Source organism: Cinclus cinclus, chromosome 5, assembly GCF_963662255.1.
Source record: "Cinclus cinclus chromosome 5, bCinCin1.1, whole genome shotgun sequence".
Lineage (NCBI taxonomy): Eukaryota > Metazoa > Chordata > Aves > Passeriformes > Cinclidae > Cinclus > Cinclus cinclus.
In genome coordinates, this window is record NC_085050.1 from 22,911,594 (window position 1) to 22,936,295 (window position 24,702).

The window sequence follows — 24,702 nt, forward strand, 5'->3', positions numbered from 1 at the left end:
GCTTGCTCAGCTAAAACCAAAGATGTTTGATCTTCCATGCTTTTTATTGTGACAGCAATATCAGAAAGAGTTCTTAGTTGGCGCCATGCCTTGTTTGTTTAGAAGTGTACTGAATTCATTTTAATTTTTATTTTTTTTTTTGTAAGCAGAACCCATAACATTCCCAACAGATTAGACATTAAAATAAGTACTTGAGGCTAATCTCAAACAAGTTTCTGTGCTCGCTTCTGAGAATACAGTAACTCTTTAATAGATTTTTAGTAGTTCTTTGTTTTCCACACAGAGTTCCTGTACACTGCCTGTTTGGCTTGTGCCTGTTGCTGCCCTCTACTGCCCCACGGATGTTCAGAACAGGCGCTCTTATTTGTAATTGTCTCTGATCAGCAACTGTCCTAAAGTAGAGCAGCTCTGAACTTGTGTAGAAAGTTGTATGAATGAGCCTATGCTTTGAAAATGGCTTGTGGATTCTTTCTTGGAACTGCATATATGTGCCCTGCTGGTAGCAACTACTGTCATGTCCACAGCTTTATTTTCAGGTTGGATTCTTGGAGCTTGGCTTTTATTTTGACCACTCTTTTTCTTTTTTTCAAAAATACCTGAATATTGGAACAATCATTCCAATTGATGCTATAATATAATGATGTCATCTTCTCAGATGACTTCACCAGTAAGAATATTTAACACAGACACAACTTCAGATACACCAAACCAAAATTGTTTATGCTGCTTAATAACAAAGTGTTGTTTCAACCCCGGGCCCTCAGTGTAGAAAAAAGAGGTGAACTTTACAGAAGCTTAGCACTGGACTAGATGGACTGGCCAAAACTCAAATCCATCTTAAAAATCATCATTTTACTTTGTCAAAATTATGAGGGAGCTCCAGCTGCATTACTTCAAAAGACTACAGAGCACTGCAGTGATGTATAATACAACTCACTTGTCCTTACTTTACGCTGATCAGTGTGGTAGGCTGATACGGTTGTCATTGCTGTAGGTGCATACCAACTGAGTAGGTACCTTTTAAATCGTAACAAATAATGGCAAAGTTGGATTGGCTCCACCTTTACTGTATTTTGTTCTAATCAAGAACTTGTAATATATTACTTTTGTCTTCTGGGTAGAATCGCATTCCTTCTACAGCTAGAAAAGACTGTGCTGCTAAACTAAAGGAGAAGCAACTTTTTGAGATGTTTCCAACTATGAATCAAAATTTCTTAATGGATGTCTTCAGGGACAACAAGTAAGAAATCTTTTTGCTTCTTTGTAAAAATAGTACTCAGTTACAGCTGTAAATATTGAGAGTTAAAATAATGCTAAAGAATGGCTTTTTCCAAAGTGGCACTTTTTGTTAGTCTAAATCCAGGCAAAACTAGCTGGTCTTAAAGGCAAAAAGGGTATAAAAAGTCTCAGTTTAGACACATCTCTTTTTAGGGTGGAATAGACAGTTTCTTTCACTGGGAGAAGAATGTCTCTGGCTATTGACCACTGACTAACTGTCAGTGGAACTGCATATTTTCTCGGGAGCTGAGGTTTAAATCTAGTGGGAGAAATTAGTGGGTGTGGTAATAGTAGGTTCACAGGAAATGGCATCTGCCCAAGGGGAAAACACTACCATCACCTGGTGTTACCTGTGAGTACTTTCCTGGCTACCACAGCTTTTCTTAAGGAATGAGCCATCTCTCCATCTCTTCCTGCTGACATTTTCTTTCTCTCTTCTGCATTATGTTTCTGGGATGTGTCTACCTTCTTAAATCCAAGTTTTTGAGAAGTAAATTTTTTTTTTATTCAAGAGAGACATCTTTCTTCATTCTTGGCCATTTGAAAGTCTGTCTGTACATATGGGTTTGCATACCTACTTGTCAGTCATGCTGCCTGTCTAGGTTGTTATAAAAATCTTTCCTGTGTAAAATATATCCTTCATCCATTTCTATAATTCAAACATTTCACCATCTCATTTTTCACATCCTAAATTGTTCTCATAGTGTTGCCTTTCCCAAAATCTGTCTTTATTTTTGATCAGTTTGCTCTTCTTAGCTTATGAAAGAGCAAGAATAAATAAGAAAAAGGACTTATTAGAAAGTTGTTGGCAAATGATGTCTTAATTAAATTTGATAACTAAAAATACAAGGATTTTCCCTCATTAGGGTTTCAGAAAACTGAGCTATTTTTAAGTTAGTTTGAACTATCTAACCCTGAGCAGAGAAGATTTAAGATGAACTGTCTTATCCAGCCCAAAGATCAGCATTTGTTAATATCTCTTTGATTAAGGTAGGATGCAATTTATTTCAGTATGCCATTTTCCTTTTAATGTTCAAGTGCCCCTTTGTTAGATTTCAGTCGACCAAGACTGCATATGTGTTGATACCAGTAACACCCTACAAGGAGTCTGCAAGCCTTTCTTTAAGAAACTGGAATATTCCATTCCAGTATTTCTTTTCATTGTAATCTAATTCTGTAAAAATATTAAGATTTGTTATAATGAATTTAGATAAAGATAGCATACATTAATATGTATTTGTAAAGTCACAGATTTTATTTATTTTTTACAGCTACTCTTTAGAACAAACGGAACAGTTTCTGAACTGTGTTCTGGAGGCAGATCCTGTACAAACAGTTATAGCTCAAGACAGTGCTCAGCAAAATGAAATTGTTTCTTCCTACAGTGCTGCAAAAAACCGTGAGAAGAAGGTATTGATATATTTTTTTAACCATAGTTACAAACATAGCCGAAACTGTGTTAATGAAAACACCCTACAGTGCATCCATAACTTCAACAATGCAAATTTCTACAGGCAAAAAAAAGTAAGGAAGAGGATGATCCTTTATGCGAAATGTTTCAAGACTTTGACTATCCACAATATGATGATTTAAGAGCAGAAGCTTTTTGTCACCAGCAAAAGCGACAGGAATGTTTGAAAAAGGCTGGGGAGGCCTATCGCATGGGTATGAAGCCTGTGGCAGCTTTTTATGCACATCAGGTAAACAGTAGTACTGTGCTTTTTGTCTGAACTTAGGGACGTACTTAAACACTGAGTTGGAAGTGGTAAGGAAAACATCATGCCTGCTAGAGTTGATGAATTTAGTCAGTGTTCCCTGTGTGTTATATTGACAGTCACAAGTAAATTCACTTCCACTAGTAATGATACTGGCCCAGGAAGCTAATGTAACCAAAACTGGTGTGAGACCTCATGAAAGGTGATATCTAGTGCTTAGTCAGGTGTGTTCCTTTGTCTTAGATCTGTCTCACATCACATACTTGTAAACACTGAGATTTGTCTCCAAGTGGTCTGGCTAGGTTCACTGGAGTGCGACATGGACTGCAACAAACATGATTTTTTGAATCCTCTGTGTATGTTGGTGCTGAACTGTTTTTAAACACATCTTCTGTACTTTATAGGAGTCAGGTGTTAAGATTCTTTTGCAAGAATCTTGCTTGCTTCAGCCTCCATAAATCTTGGGCAAGATTGCTGCCTGCTGTCTTCACTTCTTCATTCTGACTATCTTTATAGCTACAGTCTGTCTTGGGTGGGGATAAATGAGGTGTGTATGTCATTCTTTTCACAATACATCTGGTTATGGAGTGTAGATCTGCTGCTGATCAGTCTTGCATGTTCTGGCCTTGGAGCACAGGCTCTTTGGTCTAAATTCAGGCACATTTCTTAGTAGGTACCAGTTTGAGTACTGCTGATCAGTGCTCTTGATCACACTCTTGCTTTTAAGTCTCATCTCTTCTTGTAATCAAAGTTCCTCTACATTGGTTTCTTGGTGCCTTCATGGGAGATCCTTCCCTTGACATCACACTTGAAAAATCTGTTACGAATATCTTCAAAGGCTATAGTTTTCCCCTGATCTAATAGCATATAACAATTTGGTAAGAATTCACATTATAGAAGCATTTCATTCTCTACATGTTATGACAGAACAAAAATGTAATAATAGATCACTTGAATTTGCTTATGCAAAAAGCTTTCATGCAAGTACTATAACTCTAAATGTTTAGATTGTCACTGTGCATGCAGGAAGTACTGATTATCCATCTTTATAATGAACCTTTTATGTTTTTTTTCATATATTCTTGAATTTTTGAGACAAAGGGGTTCAGGATTTTAAACAGAAATGTAATTTTAAGCCCTGTCTTACTTTTGTTCTTAGAACAAAATCTATAAGAACAAATACAATCTATTGTAAATCTGTTGAAATGTATTTATTATATACTTTCCTATAAGTAATAAAAAGGCAAAATAAGCTACCTTTGTTCATAAAAAATACTTCATGCTTGGTGGCCATTGTCTTGGGAATCCTTTGCAAGTGGGTTACAGAGCTGCTATCTTGGGTCTGACACTAATACACTTCAGATGATCCATTTTAATAAAGTGTAAGACAGACTTCCACTTTTGTTCTCTTGAGCCTTTGTTAGTCCAATACCTGGAGTTAAATCTTCCTTTTCAGACTGTACCTGCAGGTCTTCAAGGACATAATTTGTGACTTTGATCTGTGAGATACTACCATTGGAAGGTTCGTGGGAAGGAGTTAGTACTTGTTCACTCTGTAAGGTTACTAACTGTACTGCTCATTCTGGAAGAGACTTACTGGCCCTGTCTGTCATAAAAAATGTCAAAAGTATTAGGAGAGATAATAGGCATTATTATTAGTAGTATTAGTATTAAAAGTATTTACCCTTGGCTTGTCTGAAATTTTGGGAATGCATTCGGAGGAATTAAATTCAAATACAACAGTCAGCAGGCTTTTCCTAATCTGTTGGGCACTTTCTCTGACACTGTTTCAGTATAATTTTAGCAAAATACTTGCAGAAAATAAAAATCTATTGTTAGGAAAATAAATCTGCAACTCAGTATGGAGTATAACTTTTTAGCTTATGTAAAGACCTTACGATTTTGTGCCTTTTCTGCCTTTTTTTTTCTCCTTGTAAGGTTTTTGTTGTAATGTCTTCTTTCTGACAGCTTTGAGTAGTTTCTCACAAACAGATTTCGTGAAATCTTATGAGTAGGTCTCACTGAGCATCTTGCAGAAGTTCTGCTAGAATTATGAATTTTACTGGTTCAGACTTGAACTGTCATTTTGAAACCACTGACCAGTGTGGAGCTTAAATTATTTCTTGGCGTGTAATAGACACTGTGCTTATGAATAAAGGGTCGCCTTCATGAGCAGAAGATGAAAGAAGCTAATCATGCTGCTGCTGTGCAAATCTTTGAGAGAGTAAATACCTCCTTGCTGCCCATGAACGTGTTGGATTTGCATGGTCTCCATGTGGATGAAGCTGTGAATCACTTGTCCAGAGTGCTGCAGGAAAAAAGTGAAGGTAGGGTTTAGGTAATAATTCTTGCTCCCTAAAAATGATTCTCGTTTTCTATTAAGAAATCATGACACATGGCAATATTAATGTGCTTTAATAACATCTGTGTTTAAAAAAATCTAGGCTTTGTGTTGTCTTGTTTTCCAAGTACCCCAATGGAATTGTTTTTCTTTCACATGACAATGGTTCTTGTTGCTTTCTGTCTTGCCCCCTTCCCCCTGCTTCTTTTAAAATCTTCTTCCTTCTGTTTTATCCTTCTTTTATTACTGTTACTGAATACTTGGTCTGTCCTTCCTGACGTTTTTAACTGAGATGATGCAAACACATGTGTCACCATTGCATTGCTTTGTCAAAACTATGTTGCTTTTATAATCTTAAAAATTACTGTGTTGGAATTCTAATCACAGTGATGATATTGTCTTCAGCATCTAAGGGTGAGATTTAAGCTGCCTTTCAGAAACTTCTGTATCAGTTTGTTGGCAGCATTGCTTGATATCAGAATACTGCTGCTTCCAGAAGTGTCATTTTATGCAGTTTTGCTGGAGAGCTCATTTTTTCTTGTAGTGGAGAGTACAAATACTTAATGAGTGTCCATGCTGTAATAAGATACATTTTCCACATTACTAGTTTACCCTCTAAATTTAAGCACACTGGGAATCCTTCTATAACAAACATTTCTTGCACAAGCTACTGCTGCACAAACCTGATTTTTTGAATCATCTACTTCACAGAGTATAAATAAAAGTGTTCAGTGGGGCTTTAGATAACCCTTGTCTTTCAGTATACATCAGAGATAATTAAATTCCATTATCTCATGCAATTCCTGCAATGACATTTGTGTAATTTAAACTGTAACCTAATGCTTCTTAGAACTAAATTTTCAGAACTGTGCTTAAATCAGGAATTCTGAAATTGATAGTAGGGGCGCTCTGTTCAGTTCACCTAAATCTAAAAAAAAAAAAAAAGGAAGGAAATTTCACTATACATACATACATACATGGGAAAAGGATCAATACTGCGAACTTTTTTGCTGGCAAAATTAACAGTAAATAAGTATAAAACCTAAATAATGGTGTGGGAGAGAGTAGTTGAAGAAACAGATCATGTGAACTGGTAATTCCAAACTGGCAAATCTTGACTAGTTGTGAGAATCCAGTTTAGTTTATTTATTCTTCTTTTTCAGACTCTTCATCAATTTAGGTTGCTGTTTCCTCTGGGAAGAGAGCAATTTCTTTTGTTATCAGGACTAAACACCCTAATAAAACTCATGGAATGTGTTAATCTGTTGATTTCTATGCTCCAGCATAGCAGAAGATAGTCCAAATAATGTGATGTGTCAGAAGCTGGGTTAATATTTTTCTTTCTTAATTTCTTCATTCAATAAAACGTTATTTCTTTAGTCACATTATTTTAAAATAAACATGAAACAATACACAAGCACCACTTAAAAATTCAGTGAATGACACCCACCCCTTTTAATTTTGCAAATGAAATTTATATCACAGAATGTGAATTCCAATTGAATGTTAGATTACAGAAACAGTAAAGCTTCTGTGAAATTGGAAGGATTTTGTGGTGATCACAATATGCATCTTGCAAGCAATCTAGATTTTAAATTTTGTTTTTTTCAGAATGGGGAAACGTGTATTTTTGATAAAAAAGCCAGTTATCAGCATGGGAAAGCAAAGCTCTAAATGAATAGTGAGAGTTTTCAGAAGACTGCATGGAAGGGTTATACTGAATGCCAAGTCTCTTGCTGAGGAAGGTTTTAACCGTTGCAATTCCTGCTGTTGCAGAGTACCAGCAGACTGGTGGTAAACCATATCTCATTGTTATCACGGGGAGAGGAAGCCATAGTCAGGGAGGAGTCGCTCGCATCAGACCAGCAGCTATCAGATACCTCACAAGCCACAACTTCAGGTGAGTTTAGATTTTTGTTACTGATAATTTTTTTTCTAAACCCCCATTTAACTAACTGAAAACTGAAGTGTAGTTTTAGAATGCTGTTAAACTACTGCACAGATTAGGGCTATCTGCTATCTGCTGTTTCAGATTACATTAAATTGGTTGTTTTTTCAAGTGCAGTTGTGTAGCACCTATTAAACCTGAGATCCTTTCCTCTGAGATAGTTTAATTCTGTATTTCCATTCAAGATTGCTAGCTTTACTGTGAGAAGTTGTTAATCCTGCTTTTTATTGGTTCCCAGTACTTGCATTCATGCTCAGTTTATGAGGGATAGCAATTCAGTAAGTCTGGGCTGGCACCAGTGTGTTTGCTGTTTTTTACGTAGAGCAGTGTAGGAAGGTGAGCATGAAGGTGAGACTCAAAACCAGCAATGACTCCCATTTCCTTCCTGGCTTCTACAAAACAGAAGGATGAAAATCCATTTTGAAAGAAGAGGGAATGAAAGGGGAAGTGGAATAGAGGAACAGAATTAATATAATAACCAAGAATACTGGGCAGCTTTTTCTTTTCTCAAATCTTCATCTTAGTTTCTGCTTTTCCCAGGTCTTTCACACGCACATATACTGGACTGAGAACCTTAACACTCTCCTATGTTTGATGAGAATTGAAGGTGATGGCATTGCATGTAGTTCACGTGTTGATGTTCTTTTTTTCTTGTTTCACAGGTTCACAGAAATAAAACCAGGCTGCCTGAAAGTCATGCTGAATTGAAGAGTTGTGGAAAGAGGTATATAGACACTGAGGTGTCAGATGACTGCTGGGTAACAGAAAAAACCCCCGTGTTTCGAACAACTGCACTGGAATTTTGTAATCTGTTTTAAAAGATGATGTTTTATTAGAACTGGTCTCAATTTACAGCAAGTGGATTTGCCAGTATGTTTCCAATAAATGTTTGTGTGGAATAGATAATTTTTTGAACCTGCAAAAGGAAGATATTTAAAAGGATTTGAAATCTCAGAAATGCAGATTAAGAATTTTGCTTCGAAATAACAAGTTTTTAAGGGAAGTTAAGGTACAATTTTTAATATAACTGTCTTCTTAGCATACCTGCCCTGTCTTTTGACCCTTGCACATTTTGATTGCTGTGGCTTCTGTACTTCTAAAACATGTATTATATTGTACCAAGTTATTTTGTACTTCAGAACTTTGTGCTAAACCCTTCAGAAGAGCAAAGGAGAAGCTGAAATTGGGCAACTACTGATATTTCAAATCCAGTTACATCTGAGTGCTGAGTATTTCCGGGTTTCTTCAAAAATCTGGTGTTGTTTTAGTGGTTATGTTATGATGGGTTGACCAGTTCTGTTATCCTTACTTCATTCTAAACTTCTCCAGCTATTGAAGGAAGTTGCATATAAGGCCTGTGCATTAAGGCCAGCTATGTGTTTGGTAATTTGGCAGATTTAGTGTGATCTCTTAAGGGGAAAAACACATTGCTGTTATTCTGGAGATCCACCTACTGGATTAAAATTGTTTCTTACTTTGTGGCTTTTTAAATGCAGCAAATGCAGTACTGTTTCACTTTACAAGTGTCTAATAATGATTTCTTCATTTTCTGTGTATTGTTTGGTGATTTCCTTGTAGAAAATATGATAATGAGACATTTTAAATGTATTTTCAACATCAAAATGAATGCTAATATTGCAGTAATAATTGCCTAACTGGAAAATCTGGTAGTACAAAAGTTACTCTTGATTTTGGTGGAGTTGCATCAGCATCTAGAAATACTCATGTAAAAAACCAAAACAACATAAAAAAACCCCAAACAAAACCATTCAAAAATTAAATAAGAACATCTGTACTTAGGCAAGTGTTTCCAGTAAACAATCAGAACACTTTTTAAGTAGAAATCTTCTAGAATGCATTGCTATTTTTATTTACATCTTTGCCTCCTGAAAGGCATATAAATTTTTGTTGTAAGGCTTTTTCAGAACAGGTGTGAGTTGTGTATTAGGAATAATATTAATATATAGGGATTAATATGAGGAGTTTTTAAATTTTTAAGCACTTTGCAGTAAATTTTATCCAGGGCATGCACATAGTTTGTGCATATCTGTGTGCAAGTTCTGCAATTTGTATGCATGAGTACTAATAAACAAAGAACTTCTGTGAGAAAAGCTGTCCACGGAAATAGGTTGCACTTGAAAACGTGTCTGCCTAAGTTGCTGACAGGCTGAAAGACGTGATGTTTCCTGAATATATCTGTATTTACTCTGATACATACACAGTGAATATGATGCATGGTAGACTCAAAAATGAGTTTGTCGTGCTTCAGCAGATACAGTACTCTTTCCTTGGTGATTTCAAGTGGAAGAATGGCTTGAGTAATACTTAATCAAAGGGGCTCTTTCTGTAATACCAGACTGCCATAATAAGTTCTATATTTTTTCTGGGTGGTTAGTTCATCTGAATTATGTCCTTTCTCTGTTTCCTTCTCTCTGCACTGCTCTGGGAGTCAGTGGGTGAAATACAAAAGATCTGTGATCCCCACATAGCGCTAACAGAACTATTTCTGATGCTGCATGATGTCCTGTGTGGTGAAGTCTACACTCCATCCTCTGTGACAGTGCTTAAAATGGACTGAGATGCCATTTAGGCACTTGGCCTCACGACAGTAGTTCAGACTATCAGCTGTACAGGGTTGCAAATGCTAGAATTACCTCAGCGGAGCCAAAATCTTTGTTTTGGACCAAGGAGCTTCCTTCTGTTCCTGAACAGGTTTTCCTCAGTGCTGCTTTTATAACAAATGGAGTTGCAGCTCTCTGGGACAACTCTTTGTAGTATAGTCCCTGTTGGTTGGCTTGAGTGGCTGTTGTGTGTTGAGCTGCTTGGGTGCCCAATCCCTACAGAGATGTGCCTGTTAACAAGGGAGTGCCAACACTTCTGGTTGTTGGGAGGCAGCCTGATTCACTCAGCATATTCGCACCATTCCCGACATGGACAAAGACAGATTAGATCTTAGTTCAAAAGACAAGCAGAAAAAGTTGTCTGTCTTGCCCATCTGTTCATCATAATCCAGTTGACAACTTTACCCTGGAGATGGGAAACACAGCTTTTTGCCTTCTTCTGTCTCAGCAAGTGGATGATGATGATTGCTTGACTCTCACTTCCCCAGAAAATGCTCTGGCCAATGTGCTTAGGAATATTTTTGAAGCTGCCATTTCCTCTTTCAGAATTACCATTGCACGCTAAAAGTGCAAGCTTAAGAGGACAAAAGGGATTAAAGAATTAAAAGTGCATAAACAGTCTGGAAGTGGGCTAGGACTTTTCAGAAAGGAGCTGTTCTGGAGAGCTTCAGTGTCCTTTCATATTACTTTTTCATCCCTTAGTCCTATTTGGATAAATACATTAAAAACGTTCAGGGTAAAATCAGCTTTACCTAGTGCTAGGAGAATTCTTCTCCATTCTGTCAAAGTCAGCAGAGAAGCACACACAGTTCAAGAGCAGTTTGGAATATTTTTCTCTCTTCCTCCTCTGAATGCCCTGTCTGGTGTAGACGGGTCATTCACCTAGCATGTATTGTTTGACTACCAGCTGAACTTGGATGGAGATAATGGCTTAAAATCATAACACTGACAAAACCAATCTTGCCTCTGTTGAAAATAATGAAGCCTCTATCAGCTTCAGCAACTCAAAACGAGGCATTGCAGTTCTGACTCAGAGAAAATACAATGGTCCTCTGAAGGATCTCTAGCACGTGCTTAAAAGCTGTGCTGAGCTGGATTCAGAATAGGTCAGAAGATCAGTGCACAGAGTAGAAATAAGTAGAGTTTTATCAGGAAGGATCTCCGTGCCTTCACCTGCTCGCCAATATTCTAGAAAAACAACACTGGAGTTCTTGTATTTCTCTGACTGATTTTATAATATGTCCTTGGATGAATTCTTTGAAATACAATTATTTCAAAATGGTATTCAAATAGGTTACATTTTAGAAGTTCCAGCTGTTCTGATGTCTCTTGCAGTTACATCAGTGAGAATCCTGAAGTACTGTGTAAATTCTGTATCACCTTAAAATTAAAATAGCAGTATTACCACCAGCACTCTAAAATAATGTGCAACTGTTAAAATACCTATTTTGTGTACCACTTTCTATTCTATTCTTCAACAGCATGTGATTGTGATGAATGGTGGCCTTTAATATGTGACTTTTTGAGTCTTTTACAAAACATTTTAATAGTTACCCCAAGTTTTAATTTCAGAGAATTATAATTTTTTAATATACAAAACTGTTGCTCGTGCTAGCATTGATGAGTGCTCTTACAGTTTAAAAAAAAAAAGGCCAGAGGTGCAATGAAGAAAGTTGTCTGAAGCAATGTGACTTTGAAAGCATTTCAGTTGATTGTGACAGTAGTAGGGCAAAAATTTATTTTTCAAAATATTTCAGGATACCTGGACAATACTTAATGACTTTGGCTTTTGCTTTTTAATATCATGTGGTACATCCCCCTCAAAACCCACCCAAAGCCCAACTGTTGATGCTATTTCAGCTAAATAAACTCTGCAGAGGATTAAATGACTAGACGTGAATATGCATGTGAAAACACCTAGTATTGCAGCTACCAATTGTAAAAGCTGTTAGGACCAGTACATTGGAAGATACAAATTTCTATTTTTAAATTAAAATAAAAATGATTTTTTATTTGTATAAAGTTGTACTTTTGCTGTTAACTATAATTTTGTTTTATACTGAAATAGTTTTGTAATTTGCATTTAGAATTTCTAATATGAAAAGGAATTTACAAAATCTAGTTTAATAAAGGATTTTTGTCACAAGTATAGCCTTCTGTCTTTCCTTGGAAAATTATGTTTCAGCTTGTATCAAATTTTTTCAAATAGTAGTCTTGGAGTTGTGCATGAAAGCCACTTGCTTGACTTCAGGATACCATCTGTGGGGAGATGAAGCAACCATCTGCAGGCATAAAAAGGAACAGATTTGTGGCCTGAATTTCAGTGTTGCGAGTGTGAGCTGAATGCTCAAATTGCTGTAAGCGAGGGTCATGGTTTCAGGTTTTTTTTGGCCTGAAGTAGCTGAAGAGATGCTATTCCACGCTGGTGTACTCATGGGAGAGTGAGGGCAATAGTGTATGTCAAGGGGAGGGGCAGTCTGACCACTGCAGCAATGGAAGTTTCAGGAGTTTCTGCAGAGAACTCATTTAGCAAGAGGGAGCACAATGCTGTACTGTGGTGGATACAGAGCTAGTAAGCCTGGCTTTTCCCAAGTCTGCCCTGTTCTGCTCAGGTGCAGGTATTTTCCTGTTTGTTGTCCCGGAAGTGTGAAATGACACCTGAGACCAAAGTGCTGGCTGGAGTCTAACCTGATTTGTTAGCTCAGTTTGAGGACAACTTGCTGTGACGCAAGATGACTTCTGCAGAATCATTTCTATAGCTTCACTGCCTTGCAGTTTGGGTTGACTGTAGAAACAAGTCAGGCTTGTGCATTTCCACAGCAAAGCCCTAACTCAAGCTGTTCAAGAGAGCAGGGAAAACAGGTTTTGGGAACACATGAAAGCTTTGGCAGATGCTGGTTTAAATGTGACGTGGCTGATCCTGAGCCACAGTTACTGGACTACAGCATTGGTAAATGTCTCGTTGATTGTGTGATCCTTACTTACAGGACTCCCTGCTCTGGCAATGTGGCTGGATGTCCAGCTTGGGCATTAGTCTCTCAAATTGTGATGTTTCAAATGGAGGTACCACTGCTGGACTTGCCTTCTGTCTTGAGGCAACTTAACGCCAACCCTTGCTAAAACAGTCCATCCTGCCTCAAAAAAAACCTGAAAGCTGCTGTTTCAGTTCATGTCCTTTATTTCCTGAGTGCTGGGACAGTCTTGAGTACCTCTCTGCTTCCAGATGGGAGTTTGCTCTTCAAAAGCAGTCCTGGGGACTTCTGAAAGTCTGTCTCCCTATTTAAGTAAGAGTAATAGGATATTGTAGTCTATCCTTACTTAAGAGAAGTATTTGAATTTTAGGACTGAAAACTGTAGTGTGGTAAAATAAAAATATTGCTTTAGACAAACCGTTTGTCAGCTCAAATTATTGAAGCATAATTAAATGTGTCTGCTGGTGGAACGTGTCAGGTATCTTGACAATAGGTGGTGCCCTTGCCAATGGCATAGAGTGATGGTGGCAGCACAGTTCTTAATGTGCCCCTACCAGAGCACAGTTGTTTCTCTGTATGACAGGTGCTAAAGGATGTTATTACACATCACGTGCTGTTAATTTCTTCCGCAGAGGGAGAACACTGTATTTGGAGTATTATTTTGGTGATTTTTTTTCTTTACAGATGGGTGGGGTAGAGTTGATTTTCAAAATATACTTGCTGCTCTGTGCTAGAGATGGGCAAGACAAGTTCGTTTTTGCACACAGGTTTGAAGATGGTAATGCCAAGGTTTCTCCATCAGCTACCCTGGGTTAGTTTTTGTAGGTTGGATGCTTGGACAGATCAGTCTGTTTGGAGACTGACATGAAGGCATTGTGCTGTTTGGTCAAGTTCTGTGCCACTGTGAATGTTGCTGGTGGCATAATCTTCTTGAAAACCCTGATAGGGAAGGACGTCCTTGATGTTGCTTCATTTTCTGCATCATGGGGCCTGGCTGGGCTAGCAGTGGCTTCTCATTAGTTGCCACTAATTGGTAAGCAACTGCATGGATCAGTGTTATTTTTGTATTATCTTGAGAAACAGTACTCTCCTTCATAGACACCTGTGGCTAGTCATACACTGGCCAGGAGAGCAAACAGTTGAAATCCTCTTCCAGTGCCACAGATTTAATCACTTTGGTCTGTAAATGGTCTGTGGGAGCGCTCCATGATAGTGTTTACTCCATGTCAGCTAACTCACAAGGCATTGCCTTGGATTCCTGCCTCTAAATCAGGGTGAAAGTAGGCTTCTTCACCTGTGTGCCCCCCCTTGCCTTTGCCTCCTTTTACTGTCTTGCAGTGCCATATAGACAGGTTGGGCATTTATCAAGATAGCCATGTAAAATAGATACTTTGATAGGCTGTAGATGGCAGAACATCTGCATTGGAGGAATTACACACTCTGGTGGCAGGATGGCTTCCCTTTGGGAGCAGGTCAGGGCACCTATGCCAGGCTCCTGTTCTGAGTCTTCTTTTGGGGTAACATCTCCGTACTGATGGACTAGAAAAGAGAAACTAGCTGGTGAAGCAGAGAGCCTGAGACTGAACAGTGTAACTATCCCTATCTCCTTCGAAACAGGACAAGTGGGAAAAGCACATTGAAAACAAAACCAGTGGCTGCCTTCAGATTTCTGAGTTTCCCAAAGGGAGTCCCAATGGGCTCTTGCATAGCTGGGGCAGGAGGCCCGGTTTGTTTTCTTTCCTGACAAGACGAACGCACAGTCAGCAGCACCAACGGGGCCGGGAAGGACAAGGCCGTGGGGCTGGGACAGGCACTGGGGAGCAGGGAGCCGGGAGCAGGGTGTCCGCTCCCTCCGTGTGTGCCCGGCCGTTCCCGGGGCCTGCGGGAGCAGGGAAGGGGCAGCCCCGGGGCGGCTGCAGCGGGGCTCCTGAGGGGAGAGGCTCCCTCCGCCGCCTCCCTGCTGTGGCACACCGCGGCCCCGCTTCTCTTGGGCAGAGCCAAAGGAGGAGCCTGCGTTTCCCTGGGCCGCTGGCCCGGGCAGCCGCGCGGGGAGCGCCTCGGCGGGCCTGGGCCCTGGGCCGGGCCGGCCTCAGGTGGGGGTGGTTTCACAGGGAAAACAGCTGGAGCCTCGTCCACGCTTACAGCAAAGCCTCTGGCGTTCGTTTCGCATTAGGTCCCGGTGGAGGAAGGAAGTATCAATGTCCCCCGGGAGAGAGAAAATTGCAAAAGTCAGAGAGTTTAGAGAAACAGATAAGGGTTTGCACATTCTGCACGTTCTCCCTTTGAGAAACTAAGAAAAAAATAGGCTTTTTAAAAACAAAATAAGCACGCTTCCATGTGATTTTCTTGTGTCTCTGGTGCTAGACATAAGCAACAATTAGCATTATTTTAGAATGATCATCTAAGACAGGAGAAAGGTTTGTAGGGTTAAATACAGTGGGTATCAAGAGTGGCGTGGTTTACTCCCTGAGCCTTGGACACACCACACTCTTTGAGGCAGACCAAAATCAGAGCTGAGTGAATCTGAGAACAAAAAGGAAATCGGGCAGGGGAGACAGGAGCAGCTCCTGCCAGTCGGAGAGGTCTGCCCTTAGCCCCAGGTCTGCCCCGTGAGGTGGCAAATGTCTTCCCAAAATGCCAGCCAAAAAACCCCACAACCAGGCGAACACAGAAAGACTCTTTTTCCTTCAATAGAGCAGATGGGTATTTTGGAAATAGTACCTGGTTTAACAGAAGAAGATTGTATTAGTTCTTAGAACAGGTTGTCAGGGAGGCTGTTGGACACCCCAGCACTGGCATTGTTCAAAGCCAGGCTGGATAAGGCCTGGAGCAAGCTGGTCTAGTGGGAGGTGTCCCTGCCCATGGCCTAGGACTGGATGATCTTTAAGGTCCATTCCAACCCTTAAACATTCCATGATTATATGATGTGACTGCTTTTATGCTAGGCTCTCTCAGGATGAGAGATGGGGGAGTTACAGAACCCTCAGTACAGTTCCTAAGCATGCTTCTCTTTCAAGAAAGGGGATGTAGGTTTTCATGTTGCTCTGGAGGAAATCACTTCCTGTACATTGTCCACCAGCTCTGCACTGGCATCACAGGAGTAATTGTGCTATCAGATTCCGTGTGTCAGATTCCAAGAAAACATTAAGAATGTAAATGTTAGTTTTGTCACAGAGCCCATGTTGCTGACAACCTGATCTCAAGAGAACTATCCCGGAGAAATAGCTAATTAGTGGGGAAACACAGTGGGGAAACATCAAAGTAATAAAGAATAGTTCTGTAGCTGAGATGGCAGAAAGCTGTGGTCTCAGAAAGTGGGGAAATCTCTGCCTGCCTTCCCTCAGAAGTGTATGGGTTTAATGTATGGAGCTGCATCCATCTTGAAAAGGGGCTGGATGAATGGAGATGACCGCATCCGATTCTTGGTGCCAAACCCAAGTTTGATCATTGTTTACACGACTCAATGTTTTCTGTTTTGGGCCTGAGAGGTCTGTGCTGCTCAGGCATGCCCAGGTCTGAGTTGCTTTGTGCCTTGCACCCATCTCAGCACTGCACCCAAAAATTGGGCACCTTAGGGCCAAATCCTGCAGAGCAGGATTAGTTGGAGGGCTGCTCTGTGAGCACCTGAAGCATAGGGCAAGCCTGTCACTGAAGGAGAAGAGTCAATAGCATGGGAAGAGGCTTGGAAACTGAGCTGAGCTGAAAGGTGAGCTTTGTAACTCAGGAGGGAGGCAAGGGAGTCCACAGGGAGAGGGTGGCATTTCAAGCACGTTCCTTCATTTAGGCTTCTCTGTCAGGCATGCTCCAGTGTGAGTATTCTGGAGGGCTTTGGCTCACCCTCTCACCCCTTTTGGCTCACCCTCTAGTCCTGCTTCCACAAAGTGTGAGGAACCTGCCTGATGTTAGATTTTGGGTTCTGTTTTATCAGTATAGGCTTCTGTTTATGCCACTTCACTACCAAACTTGAGGGGTATCTAACCCACAATGTTAGGATGATGAGGAACCAAAGCCTAAACTCATAAGGCAAATAATATGTGAGAGTTTTACCAAAATCCATATAGGAACTGCCTGTGAGACTGCATTTTCATTTCTTCTTTCAGATTGAGTGCTCTCACAATGAGTAATGTGAAGTTACTGTACCTGCTTTAAAGACTCTCTTAGTAATGCTCTCTGCCATGCTGTGAGGAAGCCTCCTGTTTGCTAAGGTACCTGTTCCTGGGAATGGAATGGCTTCAGCCCCAGATTGAAATGGGTCTGGGCATCCTACCTGATTTCCCCTATACTGCCCAGGAACTCAGGGGAAAGCAAGTAGACACATCCCAGTTTTCCCAACACACAGCTGGCACCTTGACCACATACATTTTTGCTGCCTCCCTTTGAAAATTATACCAAAAAAGGATTAGACTAATTTCTCACAAAACAAACATATTTCTTGTTGTGTTTTGTTTATATATCTGGTGCACTGGCTAGAGATAAACAACAATTAACTTTATTTTGCATAATTTAATGATCATCTAGAACAGGAGAAAGGCTTGGAGGGTTAAATACAGTGGGTATCAAGAGTGTCATGGTTTACTTCCTGAGCATTGCATATACCACACTATCCGAGGCAGACCAAAATCAGAGCTGAGTGAACCTGAGAAGAAAAAAGGAAATCAGGCTGGGGGGGGGGGGGGGGGGGGGGGGCAGGAACAGCTTCCTTCCTTCATCTCAACCCCCTTCCTAACACCAGCAGCTTTCTTTGTCGCCAAGAGGGACAGATTAAGAAGGAATCTGACTTTTCATTGTAGACTGACCCATGTCAAGACCCTGGGTAATGTTATTTTACATTCGAATGTTATTTTTGTTATTTTTAATTATTTTATATTTTCTTATAAACCCTTAGTTACCTGTGGTTTAAGACTTTATTTTTTGCTGTCAGCCTACTTCTCAATACAAAAATAAACTGCAAGCCTTCACTCCGCCCCCATAAATATTTTCTGCAACAAGGTGTTTGTTTCTGAAAGTCCCAGATAATGACTCATAATGAGTTTTTTAAAAAGGAGAAACAATGTACTTTTTAATGTATTAACTATTCTCTCACAGCCAGATGTTCCCCTTCATTGCACAGCATGAAGATGTGAAAAGGAGCAGAAAAACTGCAATAAGAAAGACAAAAAAACTCCCAAAAGCCAACCCTACAAACAACCAAAGATCAGGAGAAACAGGTCAGGCGTCAATTTTACATCTAACTTTGGAATTACCTACATATGCTGAGTGCATGGAGCTGAGGGTCTTTTGCTGGAGTTCCAGGTCTCTTGGAAGTGAAATTTTGGATCAAATGTGTGAAGCATGTGTATTACTGAGAAAGGTCTCAAATAAATAAAATTCAACTATTTTTGGGAAGTTATTGGGTCAAGTTCATTCAGGAAATGTAGTGGAGGGAAACGGGTGGAAATCAAGACATGTTAGAACATGTTTCTTACTCTACAGTGTTGTTTCTTTGCTGAGTTCACTCAGTTTAAAAGTTTTTTATGAAGTATTTTACAGATGGATGCACTCTTTCCAAAATGCAAACTACTTAACCAGATGGCTTCACATCTGGATTAATCTTAGCATGAAACAGAGAAAGGTAGTTGCATTTTTAAGTATCTGCCCTCTGTAGCAGACCTAAAATTGGTGATGATCACCAAAGACATTTATATCAGTATAATTTGCAAACAGTATTTATTTCTCTACTTCTGACAGTTCTGAATGTTTCAGATGGAAACCATTCAAAATGTTTGGGTGTCTGATTTGCTTTATCACAATTGCAATGGAAACTTACTGCCCGATTGCTTAGGCTGGTACTGAGAAACCCAAACGCAGTTAAAAACAGATTAATAGATGTTTAATGTGAAAATGAGGAAACACAAGTTCTCACATAAACTGGTGATGTGCTGAAGCCCCTTATTCAAAATATTGTCTCAGACTAAAAGGAAGATTGAAGATTTTAAGAAGGATTCCCAAAATGCCTTCTGTGGGCCTTCCTTTCCTTCATCACTGTTGATAATAAACTGAATTAATTTCATTTTGTAGGGAAAGGAAAAAAATTGATTCCCTAGCCTAACTGTGCAGCACTGCACAAGCAAGTTTCCTTTTTGCTTTATTTTGTAAATTATTCTGTTGTTTTTTGATCTTTCTTGGAAGCAGGATGACTTTATCTTGGAATATATTTTATTGTCATAATGTTAATGTGGACCAATTAATTAGCTGTCTTCAGAAAGTTTCCATCCTGTAAGGAATATAAAATGCATGGCCTTAGGTCTGAGACGGGCAGTCTGCTGCTTCTGTTTCGTGTCTAGAGATGGTCTGAGATAAATTCACTGAGCCCAAAATACTTGATGAAAAGGACTTAGTTTCTGCTTCTGTGCTTCTGGGTATCAAGGCTGCTTGGGAAGCCAGTGCTCATGCCTCTGCCTGAGGACTGGACATTTCATGGCACTGGTCATCCTGGCCCCTCGCCTTCAGCTCAGAGAGAGGGGCTCTCAGAGAGGCGGCTCTCTTGGAGAATGGGACAGGAGTCCCTGGAGTCTGATTGCCTGATCATGCAAAGTGGGCAACCTCTTGTGCTGATGACTCCTAAAGTATATACCATAGACACTTGAAATCCTGAAACTGTCATAACTTTGGCTTTCAGTGTTGTGGTAGTAGTTGTGGTAGCTGGAAGTGATGCAGATCTCACCAGCTCAATTTGTCTGTGCTGGGAAAGGTGGGAGTCTCCATGTCTGTCTTGTCTCCACCTGCTCAGCCTCCTTTTGCTGGTAGAAGAGAGGACATGTATGGTGATAAAATGATCCTACTGATCAACCCTGACCAGTGCTTCATAGGGATCCTCACTGTGTTTTAACAAAACCAGGTACACCAGTGTTGAATCAGCCCAAAGTGCCTGCCTTGGGTTTTTGCACAAAGTCAGTTGAACATGCATGGTCTCCTCTGTAAAGGCAGGGCCATATTCCAGGTTGCAGAAAAATCCCAAATGTTGTTCTGCTATCGGAGAGTGAATTGCACGTTGCCGTGCCAGGCAGTTGTCAATCTGCTCCTTTTCTCCTTGCACGTGTTGATCTGCTGGGCTGTGCTATGCCATTAGCCCCTGTGGGAGGGAGGAGGCAGCTGTAGGAGCAGCAGAGTGCAAAGAGAAAGCTTTCTGCAGCTTGGAGGGTTTGCCTCCCACCCCCATCTTCAAAATTTTTACATCTGCTCCCATAGTCACCAAAGAGCGAAAGACCTACCAACCCACAGCAAACCCACAGAGGCAGAGCTGTGAAGCTCTCACCAGGAAGCTGACTTACACTAAACCTCTCCACTCTTTCTCGTCACACTGCATCTGGGTCTGCTGTGACTGCTGCCTCCAGATGAACTAGACCTAGTGGCCAGGACTACTTTGACCTGTATGCTCAGGCATGTCCAGTTACCTTTAGAGCTTTTGGATTTTTTTGTCCTCTCAGCGATATAATTGTTCTAATCTGCTAAAAAAGAAGTCTATCTGAAAAAGCCAGGAACACCAGAACACCACTCTTCTTTTTTTCTTCCCTTGTCTCATCTAGGATAGTTGACTTCCATAACGTTTATTTTCAAAAGCCTCTTTCAGCTTCCTGCCTCTGGTGAGTTCACTGCATTTCTTTTTTTTTTTCCTAGGAGTCTTAATGTGAATTAATATTCTGAATCAAATTCAATATATTTTGTTTTACTTTTGTTAATTACTTTTATTAATAAGTTTGTGAAATTGATTCATATAATCAGTTTTACTTTTCTGTTAAATGCCATCTGTTAAATGCTCAGTGTTGAGATACACAATTATACACTGACCTAGATCTTGCATTTTCTGGATTTTCATTTGTTCCGGAGTTTTTTTTTCACCCCAGCAGAAAAAGGCCTTATATAAAGTAGAAAAAGGAGTGTGATGGGCTGTACCATGCCAGTTTCTTCCATGTTAACTGATATATAAAAACAGGAGAAATGGGAGTTACTCTCAAGATGGTGGATCATCAGATCTGATGCTCTTTTCTGTTGTATGAACTATGAACCCTGGAGTGATAGACATGCATAAATCTGCAGCATTTCAAATGATGGTCTTCTTCCCCATTTGTAAAGTACATCATGCTTATGAGAAAACTGCTCTGTTTCATCTTAAATATTCCCAAACAAATTTAGATGAAGATTTTATTGTGAGAATTTGAGAAACATGTTCTTAGGACTGGAGTGAGATTCAAAGTATTTTTAATTTGACAGCATATCTGTGTCTGGCTCTGGCTCCAGCAGCTGCCTGGACCTGCTAGGTCTAACAAATTCCTGTGCCACCTTCTGAGATGGAAGATTTCCATCTAAATGGCCATGTCTATAACTCTTCATTCAGCTCTCTCCTACAGCTTCTTCTCTGCTTTGTGAGCCAACTGTGGAGTGGAGTCCCCTTACAGAGCAGTATGTGCACATCTGTGCACACCTATTTCCAGATTCACCTCACAAAACCTGCTTCTCATGATTCTCTGGTGGTAATGGCATGGTCTTGTCACATTGCCAATGAGATGCAGTTGACCTGAAAGGTGAATGAAGATAGAGCACATTGAGTCTGGAACCATCTCTCTGACACAAGTCCCTACAAAAAATCTGAGTGTGGACCTAAGATTTTCTAACTTCTCCTTTCAGCTGTGTTTCCACCTCTGGATGGGGTAGGAGTTGAACTGTGGCATCTGGCAGAGGCCAGCTTTAACGTGGGATTTTTCCTGAATAAAATACTTGCAGAAGAAAAATGTAGGGTAAATGAGATAAGTTAGTTGTTAGCAGGCACATCTGTCAGCAAATTTTGGTGTCTGTTGCTGTTGGATTAAGGTGGGATTGTGCTTTGTATTGTGCTGCTTCATATTCCACATTTTCAACCCTGCCATTTAGATCAGTGTGTGGTATGTTTGTGTTTTTCTGGTAGGAAGGACCACATGTGTATACTTACTTGACTTTAGAATGGGATTTGATGTAGTTTTTGTGAGGCTGGCCTAAAGATCTATCATTCAAATGAAGTCAAATCTACCAGAGAAAGTGGGTACAGACTTCATGTGAATACCTTGTTTGAGATTTGGGCAGTAACCACAGGGTCGAAAAGACACATGTGCACTTGCTTCCTGCTGAGTTTAGAGAGTAGGTCTTAGTGAGGCATAATACCAGGTTTTACATTCCCTATGTTAGGTACGTGTAACCAGGAAAAACTGTAGTTTTGTAGTTACAGAGAACTGGTGTTTTTGTAAGTAATCTCTACTTACTAAGTTCCAGAGCAAAGAATTAAATTTAAAAATGGGTTTGATTTTCATGTATAGTAAGACACAAATTCATAGGCCACCAACAGGGCAACATGGCTGTAAATTACTGTCATTTAACCCCATTTTAAGGTAATTTTAAGGTAATTTTGTGCCAAAGCAGCGTGAAACCATCTCATAGCAGAAGAGTATCAGGCCTCAAAATGGAGAGACTGATGCTAAAGTCACATTGCTGGTAACTGCTAGTGCCAGTGATGTCAGGGAAGTAATTTCTTGTACAGTGAGGGGCAAACCATATAAACGCTCAAAGATGTAAGTGGGTGATCTGCAGCATACCCAGAGCACACAGTGTAGTGGCAGTGTTGCAGGCTGTGCCCATTTTGTAGAGCAGTGGGTCTGTACCAGGGAAAGCTCTCAAGGAGTTTTTCTCGGTGACACTTTCTGATAACCAGACAGGAGGGCATGCAGGCAGGGAGATGAAATTCTGATGTTTCTCCTCTTGCTTTTGCTGTTCTATTTGCTATTTTGCTATAGTTCTAGATATATAGCAGCAGGTGGGTTAGGCACTTCAATGTAGAAGATTTTCTGTGAAAATTACCTCTTAACCTCCCATTTTATTTGTGACATTTTGGTGCTGTGATTCTATAGTTTTCTCTAAGAAACAGTAGTATGTTACTGAATGCACCATTCAAGTGATTAATTTGATTGACATTGACCATAAAATGAAAAATTTTTCTGTAGTGCTTTCAATTATTGTTTGAAAAAAGATAAGTAACTGTAAAACTTGCCTTTTTCAAAGTCTTGGTGTAACATTTCAGACATCACACCACATATCTTAACATCATTCACAAATTAGGTTCTCATGTTTCTGGCTTGGGGTGTATGGATTTATTATATCCACAGTTTTCAAATGTTTCCATGATATGACACAACTTAGAGCTGAAAAATATTTTGAGATAACCCCAGCACAGCAATTAAGAAAGGAAGTTGGCTACGTCTATCTCAGGCCCACTATTAAAGCATTATGGCCTTAAAATACTGGACAGGATCACACAAACACAACAACAATATTTGTGGGCTGTAGCCTACCATTAGCTCTTCTCCAAAAAACCAAGTTGAGTTTCATATTTGCATAGAATTTAGTTGTCCTTCAATTTTTACATCAGTGAAGAACTGGAAACCTTTCCAATCTGCCAGAAGGATCAGTGTACAGTGGAAGGGGAGCCTTTTGGAGCCTGCAAAACTTCTGTAATGCATCAATGAATGTGAGTACTGGAAGTCATTGCTACAAACCTTGGTGTATCAGGTCTAATATGAGCAGCTGGAAAAGTGGCAGGGAGCAATAGTCCCAGCAGTGACAGTGTGTCACTGCTGACAGGGTGGCTGGAGGATAGGGGGGAACATGGTCTGAGCACTTAACTGTGTGCATGCATTCCTTGCAGAGCAGGCACGGGAGTGGTTTGTACCCAGCCTTGCTTGTGGCCTTGCCCTGTGTTATCACAGATCCTTTATTGCTCCTTTTTGCATGAGCAATTTCATTTGGTCTTTGGTTACAGAAGCCAAGGAGAAGTGTAAATTGCAAATGGATGAGGGTGGGGCTGAACTTGGAATGCTTCTCTTTACCTGACTTAATGTATGAACCTGCTGAAAACAACACGAGGTTTCTGCTATGGTTTAGGGACTTCTCTACAGGGAGCCATGGTGACCTGTCACATTGGAAAGACCCAGCATGTGCTGGAAAAGGAACAAACACCTCTCCTGGCAGAAGCTGGCACAGTGGGCTGTGGTTACATACTGTGCATGATGCCGCTTCTCACACACAAGTGTGGAGTACCAGTAACTGACACTTGCCAGCTTGAGGTTGTTGTACCATCTGGTGATACCACTTCTCATGAGTGACAGTGTGTTGCTTTATAAGGTTAGGCTGATTTATGTCAAAATATAGATATAAATGGCTCTCCTAATATAAAAGCATGAGACCAAGACTTCTGTGTAGATAGGGGTCTCTGTTGGTTGTTTCCTGTGCTATGGTCATTGAAAGAATATGAAACCTCTCAAATTTTCAAGAAAACTGTTCTTTCCTTTCACTGATAGGCATGGCAGTGGACACACGGTCTTCAGTTTGTCTCTCTTTTTTTTTTCCATCAAATGACTGTGCTTAAAAACTGGTAAAGACTTTTGGAGTTTGAAGTTGCTGAGCTACTGATATACTCAAATATCTGTTAATTAATCTAGCTATTAATTATCTATCTAATTATCTGTGAGCTTTTGTTTTTCTCACTCTAAAATATATATTATTAAATAGCTGACGTAAAAACCCTTCATATAATTTCTTTAGTTTCCCTCAATTTAAATGCAAGTTTTTAAATTCCCATCTCTTTCAGTGGAGTTTTAAACCTGGATGAAAAGCCGTTGGGTAAAGTATCTCTGAGTTTGAATCAAGTCCATAAGGATTCAAAAATAAAGCATGGGAAATGTTCTCATAATGTTCAAACATCTCTCTCCTAAAATATATCGCTTTTCATATGTGTGATCATTTTAATTCAAAATATATAAAAATC

General features: G+C 39.9%; 1 protein-coding gene across 1 annotated transcript in view; it reads left to right on the forward strand.

Annotated features, from left to right (window-relative positions):
• The window catches only part of N4BP2 (NEDD4 binding protein 2), a 31,382-nt gene extending 19,449 nt beyond the window's left edge, over positions 1 to 11,933 (forward strand). The window contains exons 12-17 of the mRNA XM_062492723.1: positions 1,122 to 1,240; positions 2,550 to 2,688; positions 2,793 to 2,978; positions 5,152 to 5,320; positions 7,111 to 7,234; positions 7,945 to 11,933. Coding sequence (XP_062348707.1) covers positions 1,122 to 1,240; positions 2,550 to 2,688; positions 2,793 to 2,978; positions 5,152 to 5,320; positions 7,111 to 7,234; positions 7,945 to 7,990 — 783 coding nt within the window. The 3' untranslated portion in view covers positions 7,991 to 11,933. The remainder of the gene's footprint in view (positions 1 to 1,121; positions 1,241 to 2,549; positions 2,689 to 2,792; positions 2,979 to 5,151; positions 5,321 to 7,110; positions 7,235 to 7,944) is intronic.
• Positions 11,934 to 24,702: the final 12,769 nt, after the last annotated feature.